Consider the following 15197-nt stretch of genomic DNA (forward strand, 5'->3'; position numbering starts at 1 on the left):
ATACCTCCTGTTAGTGCCGCCTTCAGGACTTTCTGAAGTCACATTCCAGAGCAGTCATGTGCTGTAGCTGTCAATGTATAGAGGACTCTTTATAGCACGGTGTTACTATGTTTTCTCTTCCTATTGTTCAGCCCTTTGACTGTTCTCTCTGATATGATTGTGAAGGTTGCTTTTGGTGTGTGACTTTATCTCTTTTGCTGGCCTGTAGCACTGGGTAGGAAAGGCAGAGTGTACATTGCATGCGATGAGTGACTAGGTGACGGGGTTATTTGTTGTGAAATCTGAAGCTGGTGCCGTCCTGACTTGTGTGAGGTTGAATTTCGGTGACGAAATCTCCGTTGTGTGTGTGTGTGTGTGTGTCAGAGCTAAGCTTCCCTTTTATGTGGGATCTGCTGTAGTAGTAACACACAAGCATTCTCTGCTCACATGTGTAATTCAGCACCTTCACAACACACCGCTATTTGTTTTCATGTTGGTTGAACACATGTTGGCAAACTGAGCCTTTGTTGGCGGACCAGCAGGCACTGTTAACCGGTTCCCGACCGCCCCACGTACATTTAGTCCCCATTCACACTAGCGCGACTTGGTCACCTGACAAGTCGCAGTGGGAGCGACACACGTCGCTCGGACTTAGAAAAAGGGTCCTGTACTACTTTGGGGCGACTTGTATTGACTTCAATGATATGAAGTCCGTGCAAGTCGCGCCGAGGACTTCACAGGTCGCCCCACCAAGTTGTGTCGCCCCTGTCTGAACGGGGTCTTACTGCGGCAGTATGTGATCCTGTACTTCCAGGTCTGGGGCGCACATGCACACCACCGGTGACCCGCTCCCGCTGTGATTGGACACCGATGTCCACTGAGACCCACCGATCATTTCGGGACAGAAGCCGAACGGCGGTCAGCCTATGTAAACAAGGCAGACTGCCGTTCTGTCTGGAAGGTACTGATCCTGTGTTTCTGCAAAGTAGGGACACGAATCTCTGCCTTCCCATAATACAAGCACCTCCCACGCAGTGAGTAAGCACTCCCTAGGCACACATTTAACCCTTTGATCCCTCCTGGTGTTAACCCCTTCCAGCCAGTCTCATTAGTACAGTGACAGTGCCTATTGTTGGCACTGGTCACTGTATTAGGGTCACTGGTTCCCACAAAGTGTCATTCAAGGCGCTTTTCCACTGCATGGAACCAAACGGTTCGGCACGCTTTTGCACTTTTCCACTGCATGGTACCACATGGTACGGTGTTGGTACGGTACGGCGGCGCTTTTCCACTACATGGAACCGAATGGTACGGCTCGCTTAAACAGTACCACCTCAGTTGGGGTTCCAAGAGGGCCGTACCGGTACCATATCCCACAATCCTTTGCATGCAGCCTTGACTGTTTGTCACTACTAGCCATTGATTGGTCAGAGAATCCTTGTTATCCCACCCACTTACTACTTTAGTGGAAAAGCAAACCATACCATGCAGTGGAAAACCAAACCGAGCCAAGCAGGGCCGAGTGGAGCCGAGCCGGTACTTGCAGTGGAAAAGTGCCATTAGTGTGGGATTTCTCTGCCGCAGTGTCGTAGCCCTGCTATAAGTGCCGGTTCACACTAGTACGACTTGTCAGGCAACTTGGTCAGCCTGACGAGTCGCGCACTGTCGCGGTCCATTGTGCGGTAGGGGAACGGTTCTAATAGGAGCGACACAAGTCGCTCTAACTTAGAAAAAGGGTCCTGTACTACTTTGGGGCGACTTGCATACACATTCATTTTATAAAGTCTGTGCAAGTTGCGCCAAAGTCGCGGTCGCCCTAATATTATTATTATTATTAACAAATGATGAGTTGGACCAGTTTATGTACCTGTAGATAGGCTTCCCACTACTTTGATTAACCAGTTCTGGACCTGAAGGTTTTACCCCCTTAATGACCAGGCCACTTTTTTGCGGTACGGCACTGCGTTATTGACTTGACAATTGCGTGGCTGTACCTAAATAAAATTGATGTATAGTTTGTTCCTTATGCTAGGGTCGCCAGTACAGTATTTGTACATTGATATCATATCCCCCCCTTAATCGTCTCTTCTCCAGAGAGAATAGGTTCAGTGCTTGTAGTCTTTCCTCATAGCTGATGCCCTCCATTCCCATAATTATTTTTGTTGCCCTTCTCTGGACTTTCTCCAGTCCTAGCACATCCTTCCTGAGGACTGGCGACCAGAACTGGACAGCATACTCCAGAGGTGGCCGGACCAGAGTCTTGTAGAGCGGGATAATAATCTCTTTATTTCTGGAGTGAATCCCCTTTTTTATACATCCCAGTATTCTGTTGGCTTTGCTTGCAGCGGCTTGGCATTGCATGCCACTGCCAAGCCTGTTGTCTACCAGTACCCACCCATGTCCTTTTCCATCCTAGACTCACCCAGAGGTTCCCCCCCTAGTGAGTAGTCTGGTTTCTGGCACCCAAGTGCATTACTTTACATTTTTCAACATTGAACCTCATCTGCCATGTAGTCGCCCACCCCGTTATTTTGTTCAGGTCCGCTTGTAAGGTTTCCACATCCTGCATAGAAGATATCGGCATGCTTAGTTTAGTATCATCTGCAAATACTGAGATTGTACTAGATATCCCCTCCTCTAGATCATTTATGAATAAATTAAACAGGATTGGTCCCAGGACAGAACCCCGGGGGACCCCAATTTCCACATGCGCCCAATCAGAGTACTCCCCATTAATCACCTTCCTCTGGACTCTCCCCTGGAGCCAGTTCTCTATCCAGGTACTCACCTTATGGTCCATACCTACCTTCCTTAGTTTGTACAGTAATCGTTTGTGGGGAACGGTGTCAAAGGCCTTTGCAAAGTCCAGATACACCACATCCACAGGCTTACCTTTATCTAGGTGGCAGCTCACTTCATCATAGAAGGTTAATAGATTGGTTTGGCAAGAACGATTTTTCATGAATCCATGCTGATTACTACTTATAATACCGTTTTCATTACTAAAGTCTTGTATGTGGTCCCTTAACATCCCCTCCAAAATCTTGCAGACTACTGATGTTAGGCTGACCGGCCTATAGTTACCCGGGATATATCTCGACCCCTTTTTTAAATATTGGTACCACGTTGGCTTTTTTTCCAATCAGCTGGCACCATACCCGTCTGTAAACTATCCTTAAAGATCAAGAATAATGGTCTGGCAATCACCTGGCTGAGCTCTTTAAGAACCCTCGGGTGCAAGCCATCCGGTCCGGGGATTTATTTATGTTAAGTTTCTCTAGTTTCGTTTAAAATCTATCTTCTGTTTGCCATGGCGGCACTTCCTGAGGTGTATTATTTAGTTCGGCCTTACAAGCGGGGTTCGTGTAGCCCCCCGATTCTTTTGTGAAGACTGAAGAGAAGAAATTATTTAACACTTCCGCCTTTTTTCTGTCCTCTGTGGCCAAAACTCCCTTATCTTCTTTTATGGGGCCAATGTGTTCTGGCCTCGCTTTCTTACTGTTTATATACTTAAAGAATGTCTTGGGGTTCTTTTTACTCTCCTCCGCTGTATGTCTCTCGTGTTCTATTTTAGCCGCCTTGATTTCGTCTTTACATTTCTTATTACACTCTTTGTAATGCTTAAATGCTGCCAATGACCCCTCAGTCTTGTATTTTTTGAAGGCCTTTTCCTTTAGCATTAATATGCATTTTTATGTTGGAGTTTAGCCACCCAGGGTTTATTTTTGCTCTTTTAAATTTATTTCCCTTTGGAATGCACTGGTCAATCCCTTTTTGTTTAGTATGCTCTTGAAGCACTCCCATTTTTCCTCCGTGTTCTTTGTTCCCAGGGTTCTATCCCATTTGATATTTTCTAGCAGCGAGCGCAGTTTAGGGAAATTGGCTCTTTTGAAATTCAGCGTCCTTATATTACCCCTCTGCTTCCTATAACTGTAATTAATACTGAAACTTATTGACCTATGGTCACTGTTTTCTAAGTTGTCCCGTATTTCTATATCCGTGAGCAGGTCTATATTGTTGATAATCAGTAGGTCAAGTACCGCATTGTTTCTTGTCGGTGCATTCACCATCTGACCCATGAAATTGTCCTTTAAAACATTTAGGAACTGCCTAGCCTTGGCTGAGTGTGCGGTTCCGTCTGCCCAGTCTATATCTGGATAATTAAAGTCCCCCATTATAATGATATTTCCCATCCTTGCTGCCAATCCTATCTGTAAAAGGAGGTCCTCCTCCCCCTCCTCCCTCTGGTTGGGGGGCCTATAGCATACGCCCAATATTACCTTCCCCACCGTGCCTTCCCTTTTGAAGCTCTACCCATAGGGATTCTGCCTCGTCCATAGCTCCATTATTATCATCCCTCATATTTACCTGTATACTGTTCTTAATATACAGACATACCCCTCCCCCTTTTTTACCTTCTCTATCTCTGCGATGAAGGGAATACCCCTGAATGGTCGCCATCCAGTCATGAGAGCTGTCAAACCAAGTCTCAGTTATCCCCACAAAATCTAAGTCCTCCTCAAACATCAGCAGCTCCAGCTCTCCCATCTTGTTGGCCAGGCTTCTGGCATTGGTATACAAACCTCGTAATTTTGACCGGTTACATATATCCTCATTTGATGTTTTTTAGGCTGCTCTTGTGACTTTTTTTTTTTTTTTTTCCCCCATACCCCCCCTGGGTTTAGGAGCTCCGAACACCCTAGTACTGCAACATTGCGGCAGACAGATCGGACCCCTAACTGACATTTTTGACTTTTTTGGGGGGGACCAGTGACATTACTGTGTTAATCAGTGCTAAAAATATGCTTCGTCAATGTAATAATGACACTGGCATGCAAAAGGGGTTATTACTAGGGGTGATCAAAGGGTTAAATGTATCCCTAGGGGGTGCTTTTTAACTGTGTGGGGTATGGGCTTGCTGAATGAACAGAGACCTGTGTTTCTAAATGGTTGCGACTAGTTCCTAGCCAGTAGAAGGACCCTGTCCTTTCTCAGGGTAGGTAGGATATAGCTTGCTCAGTGTGAGTGAGCTATTTCCTATCCAGCTAAAGGACCTTTTGGCCCCCTAGTGGTCAGGTCCTGTATAGGGATAGAAACTATCCAACTCACACTAAGAGAGCTAGTTCCTATCCAGCTAAAGGACCTTTCTCTCCATAGTGGTCGGGTCCTGTTAGAGGATAGGAACTAGCCAACTCACAGTGAGAAATCTAGTTCCTATCCACTTAAAGCGGTAGTATCCCGCTTTTTGACACTTTTACCTACAGGTAAGCCTATAATAAGGCTTACCTGTAGGTACAAATAATATCTCATAAAAAGGCACGGTTTAGGAGATATTTACAGTGCATGCGCTCTGAAGGTCCGGGGGGACCTGCAATTAACTTGCCGGGAGCTTGCCGGAAAAATCACTCCCGCGCGCATGCGCGGGAGTGACGTCATCGCGGCTCCGGCCAATCAGCGCGCTGGAGCCGTCTCTTCCGGCCAATCAGCGCGCCGGAGCCGCCGAACCCGGAAGAGACGACGAGGGATCATGGCAGCGCCCGCATCGATGTCCGGGGCTCCGTGTCGGGGCTTCGTTTTAAGGTAAGTTAAACATAATGGGCTAGTATGCGATGCATACTAGCTCATTATGCCTTTGTCTTGCAGGTTTTTTTTTTAATTTTTTTTTTTTTATAGGGTTTACAACCGCTTTAAAGGACCTTTTATACCTCCAGCTAACAATGGTCCTTTACAGGGATAGGAACTAGATGGTTCACAGTGAGTGAGCTAGTTCCTATCCTGCGAATGGACATTCTTCTCCATAGTGGTACCCCCCCCCCATATACAGACATCCCCCCCCCCCCCCATATACAGACATCCCCCCCCCCATATACAGAAATGCCCCCCCATATACAGACATCCCCCCCCATATACAGACACCCCCCCATATACAGACATTCTCCCCCCCCATATATACAGACATCTTCCCCCCCCCCCCCTCCTCCTTGGCATAGATGGCAGAAGATGAAGCAGAAAAAAACCCGGGAACAGACCTTCCCTGCAGAGCAGACACATGGGATGTGATGAGTTTCATCCACTTCCTGTACTTCTCTGTACCATGTGACCAAACAGTCACATGGTCTGTGACATCACCAGGGTCCTTCTACTGGGCAGGAACTAGCCGCTACCGTTTCTAGATAGGAGGAACACCGAATCCCTGTGCTCACAACTGACGCAACATTCTGCTCCACGGGGAGCAATCGCGGGTGCCTAGTGGACATTGTTGCCACCGGACCCGCTGATTGGCTCCACCTGTGGCCAATCGGCGCCCCCCCCCCCCCCCCTAGCGTTCCTGCAAAGCGACATACAGGTCCATCGTTTCACGGGACAGAGCCGACCTACCGCAGTAAAACCATGGTGGCTGGCCGGCTATTGGTTGAATGAGTTCTGTTCACGGAAAGCCTATAAAACCGTGAATTATACCAGCAGTGTCCAAAGTTGATGTTTATAAGGAGGAAGTTTCACTTCCCAAACTTTCTTTCCACCAATACATGAACACAGATTAACTCATTTGCTTCTCTGCGTTTTATGCATGGTAAAGGAGAATTCCTGATTGGTGGATAGATTAAGAGGCCAGAAGATGTGCAATCCCTTCCATTCATAGCCTCACTGGCATTTTTTTTTTTGATGTTTTGTAACAACAGCTGTGCTAAATGAGTGCAACAACCAGCTAAGTTATGTCTTGCTTTTTATAGGCTGGACTAAAAACATTTGTAAGTTTTGTGTGTGTGTTGTGTTTTTTTTTTTTTTTTTTTCTTCACTAACATTTATTTTTTCTGAATAAATAAACTGCTGTGCAATGATCGCCATTTTATTCCCTAGAGTCTCTGCAACAAAAAATGTTTGGAGGGTTCTTAGTACTGCAACTAACGATTATTTTCACTATGGTTCGTTGGCTGATTATTGTTTTTGATCAGATAAAGTGTGGTGTATAATTTAGTTACAGCTTAAAAAGAGGCAATTTTTATTCCTAAATATCTATCTGTAGTGGTAAATTTAACCACTTTAGCCCCGGAGGATTTGGCTGTTCAATGACCAGGCCCTATTTTGCGATTCGACACTGCGTGACTTTAACGGACAATTGCGCGGTCGTGCGACACTGTACCCAAATGAAATTGATGTCTTTTTTTTTTTTCCCACAAACTGGGCTTTCTTTTGGTGGTATTTCATCACCTGTGCGTTTTTTATTTTTTTTATTAATTTTTTTTTTTTTGCGCTATAAACGCAAAAAAGCGACAATTTTGAAAAAAACACTATTTTTCAGATTTATTTTATGAAATTCTCAAAAAAAAAAGTAAAAATCAAAAAACATTTTAGGCCAAATTGTTTTCTGCTACATATTTTTAGTAAAAAAAAATCGCAAAAGTTATTGCATTTACTAACTAAGGGAAGGATTTATGTCATTTTTATTGTGGTTTTTTTTTTTTTTTTTTTTTTGCGGGACTGCGACATTGCGGCGGACAGATTGGACCCCTAACTGACATTTTTGACACTTTTGGGGGGAACAGTGACATTACTACAGTAATCAGTGATAACAATATGCACTGTTACTGTAATAATGACACTGGCAGGGAAGAGGTTAACTTTACTGGTGATCATGGGGTTAAGTGTGTCCCTAGGGGCGTGATTCTAACTGTCGGGGCGTGGCTAGTGAAGTAATCACAGAGACATACGATCCTACATAGCAGGACCGTATGATCTCTGCAGTTAAACAGGGAAGAATGACAGACGGCTTTGTTTACATTAGCCCCCTGCCTTTCTCCCTCTCCAGCGGGAGATCGCGAGTGGCCGGCGGACATCGGAGCCACCGGTCACTTGCGCGGGGGTGGGAGCACGCCTCCGGCAGCGCACTCGCGCGCTTCCCCCCCCTACAGGCTCCTGGGCGAGCGACTTAGTACTACGTCACTTTGCCCAGGAGGGGCTGACCGCCGCAGTAAATGTACTTGCGGCGGTCGGCAAGTGGTTAAGTGAGCCCGGCCGTGCCATGTAGTGGAAAAGTGCCGCTGTACCAAACCGTACCGAACTGTTCTAACACGTACCATGCAGTGGAAAAGCGCCTTTAGACTCGGTTCACATTACCGCGACTTGACAAGTCGCGGTCCATTGACCACTACAGGACCCGTTCCAATAGGAGTGACACAAGTCGCTCCGACTTGGAAAAAGGGTCCTGTACTATTTCGGGGTGACCTCGGAGCGACTTGCAAAGACTTTCATTATGTGAAGTCCCTGCAAGTCGCTCCGAAGTCGTGGTGCATGGTAATGCACAAGTCGCCCCCGAAGTAGTAAGGAGTCGTATCAGCCCAGTGTGAACCGACTCTTACTGACCTATATGGACGGTGTACTGAGCTGTATGTGTGCTGCACTGTATTTCCTGATATGTAAACAAATAATGCATTCTGTAAGCAGGCCCACTAATCAATCGGCTGACCAACTAATTGATTATGAAAATAGTCGACCACTATTTTCATAATCGATTTCATTATTTTGGCCCTATTTCCTAATGCGACAGAACACGAAGCCGAGGCGGACATCTTCTTCTTACACCCACACAAGTCTTGAATTTTACATTTTTTTTTTAGCAGTAAACTCACCTTTTTATATACTGAATACCAGTATTACATTTCTATTGTATTCTAGTAAGTATAGCGAGAAACCTGCAAGCAGAAGGTGGCGACGGCCATCTTGGTACACCCCGCACTGCTCAGCGACACACTGATTATATAGTGAAATAGACTATTTCAGTATATACGGTGAGTTTACTGCTAAAATAAATGTAAAATTTAAGACTTGCGGAGGGTGTAAGAAGATGTCCGCCGCTGCTTCGTGTTCTGTCCCATTAGGAAAGCTGATAAAATCGTGTAACCGCGCTAAGTGTCAAAAAAAGAAATAAGTGAGACTACACCAAAAGAAGTAAAAAGATAAAAAGCTGTGCTAACAGAATATTGAGTAAAAACATAAGTCAAATGTGTAACAAATATATGTTAAACAACCAAACTCATATAACCATACAGAGTGACTAATCACATGGAATAATGAGCAAATAAAAATTGCAAGTTCATAACCTAAAGTAAGGATTGAAGTCCCAAGATGAAATCTACAAGAAGGTGCAGTGATAAAGATGTAATCAATTTGCAGTCACCCAGTGGTCCTAGGATAGTGACACAATCATCTCCTTACCAGAACAACAATAAAAATCTGCCTGTATAGTAGGGCTGCAACTAACGATTAATTTGTCTGTCGACTAATCTATCGATTATTTTTACGATTAGTCGACTAATCTAACGATTATTTTTATTTTATTTTTTTTGCTTAATTTAGTGTTTTTTTGATTAGCTAATTAATCCTGTAATTAATACAGACCCCTCAGTAAGCCCCCCTCCCACTACAGACCCCTCAGTAAGCCCCCTTCCCAGTACAGACCCCCACAGTAAGCCCTCCCACCTAGTACAGACCACTTAGTATGCCCCCCCTCCCAGTTCAGACCCCTCAGTAAGCCCTCCCACCTAGTACATACCACTTACTAAGCCCCCTCAGTAAGCCCTCCCACCTAGTACAGACCACTTACTAAACCCCCCTCCCAGTACAGACCCCTCAGTAAGCCCTCCCACCCAGTACAGACAACTTAGTAAGCCCCCCTCCCAGTGCAGACCCCTCAGTAAGCCCTCCCACCTAGTACAGTATGTACTGGGTGGGAGGGCTTACTGAGGGGTCTTCACTGGGAGGGGGGGCTTACTAAGGGGTCTGTACTGGAAGGGGGGCTTAGTAAGTGGTCTGTACTGTACAGACCACTTAGTAAGCCCCCCTCCCAGTACACTAGTACAGACCCCTCAGTAAGCCCTCCAACCTAGTACAGACCCCTTAGTAAGCCCCCCCCACCCAGTACAGACCCCTTAGTAAGCCCCCCTCCCAGTTCAGACCCCTCAGTAAGCCCTCCCACCTAGTACAGGGCTTACTGAGGGGTCTGCACTGGGAGGGGGGGGGGCTTACTAAGTGGTCTGTACTGGGTGGGAGGGCTTACTGGGGGGTCTGTACTGGGAGGGGGGCTTACTAAGTGGTCTGTACTGTACAGACCACTTAGTAAGCCCCCCCTCCCAGTACAGACCCCCCAGTAAGCCCTCCCACCTAGTACAGGCCATTACAAGCTGGTGTAGCTCCGCAGCTGGGTGATCGGGGAGGATGGCGAATGTGTTGCGGCAGAAGCTGTGGCAGTACAGGGAGTACAGGGGTGCTGGATATGGTCAGCGCTCACCTCTCGTCTCCGACGGAGACCGGCGGGGGAATTTCACCCGGCCGGCAATGCTTCAAACGGCGCGGCGGCCGGCCGGGGGCGTGTGACGTCACGCGTTGACGCGTCGACGCTTTTTCCGCACGTCGACGATTTTTTGTAGTCGACTACGTCGACGCGTCGTGGCAGCCCTACTGTATAGATGTCCTCACAGCGCCCTTAGCAAGGCAAACTTTCTTCCAACAGGTAACCAGGAATAGGACCAGGAGAGAATAGTAACTGTTCTGATGTCACTCGAGGTATGCTCCCATGGTACCATACAAAAAAAGAAGGGCTTGATGGTGTAATAAAGTCACACACTTTATTAGGTAAATAAAGAATAAAACTCACATTAAAATTGCAGGTATAAGCTTTGGATAAGCCGGCCAGCTCACAATAGCCCATCCTCTGTGCAGCGCGGTGACGTCAGCACGCCGTACCCTACGCGCTCGTCTCAACAGACTTCCGATGAGGAAACCTATTGGAATGCATAGCGGCCATGTTGGAACACATGGCGCATGCGCAGTAAGTTCTCGTCCAATCGTCCCTTCTGGTTGCAGAATCGGATAGGTAGCGATATTCTCTGATAGAACACCGTAGTTTCAAAACAAACCCACACTGTAACATTTCGGGAACTCCCCGGGGGAGTCTCTTTGCTTTGAACGTTCCTGTATTTAGTGTTTGGTGTTCTGCAGTCTGCACATAATGTACTCGTCGTGTATCTTATTTTTATATTACAGAAGAGATTCACGGCAATAATAAAAACAAGAATTCCGATCTGCTCACAGAGAAAGCTGACCTTTCAGCAGACACAGGAGCTGTATTATTTTGGACAGAAATCTCAGTTTTTTTTTTAATGCACGCTTTTTTTTGTTTCTCCGGAATTTCAAGTCTAACTGGTTTTCCTGTCTCCATACTTGGTCTCTTGCATTCTGATCTTGTTTGTTTCTAAATCTGCTCTCCCCCTGTGGTCCTCAGGGATTATTGCCCAGGAATGTAGGGAAACCCTTGAGTTGTATCGTGCACATGGCAGTACGGCGCGGTGTTTACGATTTGTATAAAGCTTTTCTTGGACTCTGATGTTGGAGGGATAAACTGCATTTTTCATTGTTTCAAATATACCCAAAACCCTAATTAAGATTGTTCCTTCTGTTCTTCTTCTAGGAGGAGAGACTTCACTGCCCATGGGATCACCGCCCTGAGATACTGCTACTAACTGGCTGCCATTATGGGTAAGTCTTTATTTTTGTCTTGAGATAAGGCAATGGTTCTTTTGAGTATTCAACGCTATATTGTCAAAAGTATTGGGACGCCTGCCTTTACACACACATGAACTTTAATGGCATCCCAGTCTTAGTCCGTAGGGTTCAATATTGAGTTGGCCCACCCTTTGCAGCTATAACAGCTTCAACTCTTCTGGGAAGGCTGTCCACAAGGTTTAGGAGTGTGTCTATGGGAATGTTTGACTATTCTTCCAGAAGCCTATTTGTGAGGTCAGGCACTGATATGGATGAGAAGGCCTGGCTCGCAGTCTCCACTCTAATTCATCCCAAAGGTGTTCTATCAGGTTGAGGTCAGGACTCTGTGCAGGCCGGTCAAGTTCCTCCACCCCAAACTCGCTCATCCATGTCTTTATGGACCTTGCTTTGTGCACTGGTGCGCAGTCATGTTGGAACAGGAAGGGGCCATCCCCAAACTGTTCCCACAAAGTTGGAAACATGAAATTGTCCAAATTGATTTGTTATGCTGACGCCTTAAAGCGGTAGTATACTCCACTATTTGACTTTTACCTACAGGTAAGCCTATAGTAAGACTTACCTGTAGGTACAATTATATCTCCTAAACCTGCACGGTTTAGGAGATTTTCAACCTGCATGCAGCCGCTGACGCGCTCCTCAGCGTTGTCCAGACGACCGTGTCGGGGCTTCATTCTAAGGTAAGTATTTCATAATGAGCTAGTATGCGATGCATACTAGCTCATTATGCCTTTGTCCTGCAGGGTTTTCTTTTTTTTTTTTTTCCTTTCATGCGGATACAACCGCTTTAAGAGTTCCCAACACTGGAACTAAGGGGCCAAGCCCTGAAAAACACCCCACCATAATCTCCCCCCCCCCCCCCCCCCACCAAATGATTTGAACCAGTGCACAAAGCAAGGTCCATAAAGACATGGGTGAGCGATTTTGGGGTGGAGGAACTTGACTGGTCCTAAACTCAACCCGTTAGGGCTCTTTCACACGGGCGGTCCGATCAGATCCGCCTGTCAGTTTTTTAGGCGGATCTGATCGGATGCCCCATCCAGCCCTATGGAGCAATGGATGTCAGCGGTGACATGTGCGCTGACACCCGCTGCCATTCGCATCCGATCCTGTCCCTGAAATCCGGACAGGTGGAAACCCTATTTTCCATTCGTCCTGGGGATCGGATGAGAGCGGACAGGCGGTCCGCTTTCATCCGATTTTCCATAGAGAGCAGCGGGGGCTGTGACACCTCCCTCTTCGCACTGCAAGCGGAGACGGAGCTGTCATCCGCCGGCTCAGCGGGGATCGCGGAGCATGGATCCGCCTACGGAGGCGGACCGTGTGAAAGAGCCCTTGGCAGTTTTGGAACTGGGCAAGGCTAACAGTACTGCTTGGGATTTTGTTAGCTCACCACAGGAAGTCAGAAATCCAGTGAGCTCCTAAAAGATCAGCAGGTATTTTTCTATACTTGCATCATTTTAACCACCCTCTGACCACAACTATAGCTGAAAGATGGCTACACCGTGAATGTTCAGCTCTGGGAGGGCATAGATTAACGTTGTCCCAGAAGCCCTGCCTTCTGACACAGCTGGTCACAAATCGAGGTACAGGGCCAATCGCAGCATCCCTTTATCATGAGATCACCTGTATCCAATCACAGCTCATCACATGTAAACGAATGCTGGTTATCGGCATTTCCTTTCCTCAGCTCTGTCACTGTGTGAGGAAAGGAAAGCCAATAACAGGCTGTCTTGTGATAGGGGACGTTTACATTGATATCCATACAGCCTAATCAGTGCGGTGATTAAGTACCACCCAAAAGAAAGCTCGATTTGTCTATAAAAATTGAATTTGGGTACAGCGTTGCATGACTGCGCAATTGTCATTCAGCGTGTGACAGTGCCGAAAGCTGAAATTTGGCCTGGTCAGGAAGGGGTGAAAGTGCCTGGTATTGAAGTGGTTAAAGCAGATTTCCAGGTATGAATAATTTATACTTGGTTACATTAGCCCAGCTTGGACCAATGTAACTATGCATATACCATATTTGGCTTCTCCAGTGATCTTCTCCTGCTTTCTCGTCCCGTGTCAAACGACTGCCCTGCTTTATTCTGAACACAGGAGGATGGCCGCTTGGCATGGGCGCTATTCAGAGAATGAAAACCAAGAAAAAACAACTGTGCTAGTGCAAAAAGAAAATAAAAGCAGCCGCTTCAAGTTTGATCGACACCCCAAAAGATAATAACAAAATAAGTTGCGCTATAATGTGACCAAACTAAGAATACATTATTGAAACGTGTCCATAAAGTCCATTGAGAGGCCAGATGGAATGATGTGTCTGTGGATATCCCTATGGAATTAGGCTTACCAGAGAACAATATAAAGAATGCCAGATGAAACCAAAAACATCCAGCGGAAACCTTTGATAACGTCATCTGTGACGAAACACGTCGGTTCACAGCGTGCTGACATCACCCCCCCCCCCCCCCCATAGCGTCCAGGAAGTACGGGAGAGTGGAGCCGTCCGGTCGGCGGCTGCACATACTTCTCCTTGCGATTTTTTTAATCTGCATATTGGAAGTGTGATTTTTTTTTTTATTATTTAAATTAAAACTTTAAATGAGGCCAGATGGAATGATGTGTCTGTGGATATCCCTATGGAATTAGAGAACAATATAAAGAATGCCAGATGAAACCAAAAACATCCAGTGGAAACTTGAGGATATCTAACGAAGTTGATGCAAGGAATCTCAGAAGACCACAATACATGGAATTTGCATGGAATGAAAAACAAAAAACGCCATAGCGTAAAACCAACAAAACAATTGAAAAAAACAGTTTTAGGCCACGTTCACACTGGGGCGACGCTACTTTGCCGGGCGACCTCACAGGTCGCGGCCCGCTGCTCGCACCGCGACCTCGGAGCGGCCGGCACGGACTTCATAACATTGAAGTCTATGCAGGTTGCCCCGGGTCGCCCCAAAGAAGCTCCGGACCCTTTTTCTAAGTCGGAGCGACTTGTGTCGCTCCTATTAGAACGGGTCCGCAGCTTCTCTATGGAAGGTGACCTGTCAGGCGGCCAGGTCGCCCCAGTGTGAACGGGGGCTTAGGTGCACTCACATTGTGAGACTATCACCATCCGTGTGAGTCAAAATCAAGTGATAGAGTAATGAGTAGGTACTCTTTACCAGCGTAAAAATTAAATAAGCAATACACAACGCAGTGGTATCTGTGACAAACCACACGGAACTTCAGATGGTATATATGTGAAATATAAATGAAACTTCCACCACCAATCGGAAAGGATAAATGCTGATTAGATACTCTTTACCAGATGTAGATAATAGAAAAGCCAGTAAGTGAATGTGCAGGAAAAGTGACACCTCCACCGGTATATACACTCCTTACCAGATTGCAATGTGAATACACTTATAGCAGAATGATTAGCTGAATCGATACTCCAAATTCAAATTGAGGGATAGTGCAGGAACCCATGACACCTCCACCTACAAATACGCTCCTTACCAGATAACAATATGGATCGTGCATGTAGCAAGATGGTATGTTGGACCAATCCAAAATTCAGACCTGGCAACTGGAGACTCGGGGGTCTATGCAGGCAGGATTTCAGCCGTATAAAACAGAAAAGAGCGCCATAGCATAAAATCCCACAAGTTTTATTA

At 46.3% G+C, this 15197-nt stretch overlaps 1 protein-coding gene across 1 annotated transcript in view; it reads left to right on the plus strand.

The window, feature by feature from the left end:
• The window catches only part of ERCC3 (ERCC excision repair 3, TFIIH core complex helicase subunit), a gene marked incomplete at its 3' end in the record, with an annotated part of 309947 nt that overhangs the window by 8534 nt on the left and 286216 nt on the right, over positions 1-15197 (plus strand). Inside the window, exon 2 of the mRNA XM_082261051.1 lies at positions 11444-11511. Within this exon, the coding sequence (XP_082117177.1) occupies positions 11508-11511 (4 nt within the window). The 5' untranslated portion in view covers positions 11444-11507. The remainder of the gene's footprint in view (positions 1-11443; positions 11512-15197) is intronic.

The sequence above is a fragment of the Pelophylax lessonae genome (genome assembly GCF_965119305.1).
Source record: "Pelophylax lessonae genome assembly, chromosome: 6".
In the NCBI taxonomy this organism is placed as follows: domain Eukaryota; kingdom Metazoa; phylum Chordata; class Amphibia; order Anura; family Ranidae; genus Pelophylax; species Pelophylax lessonae.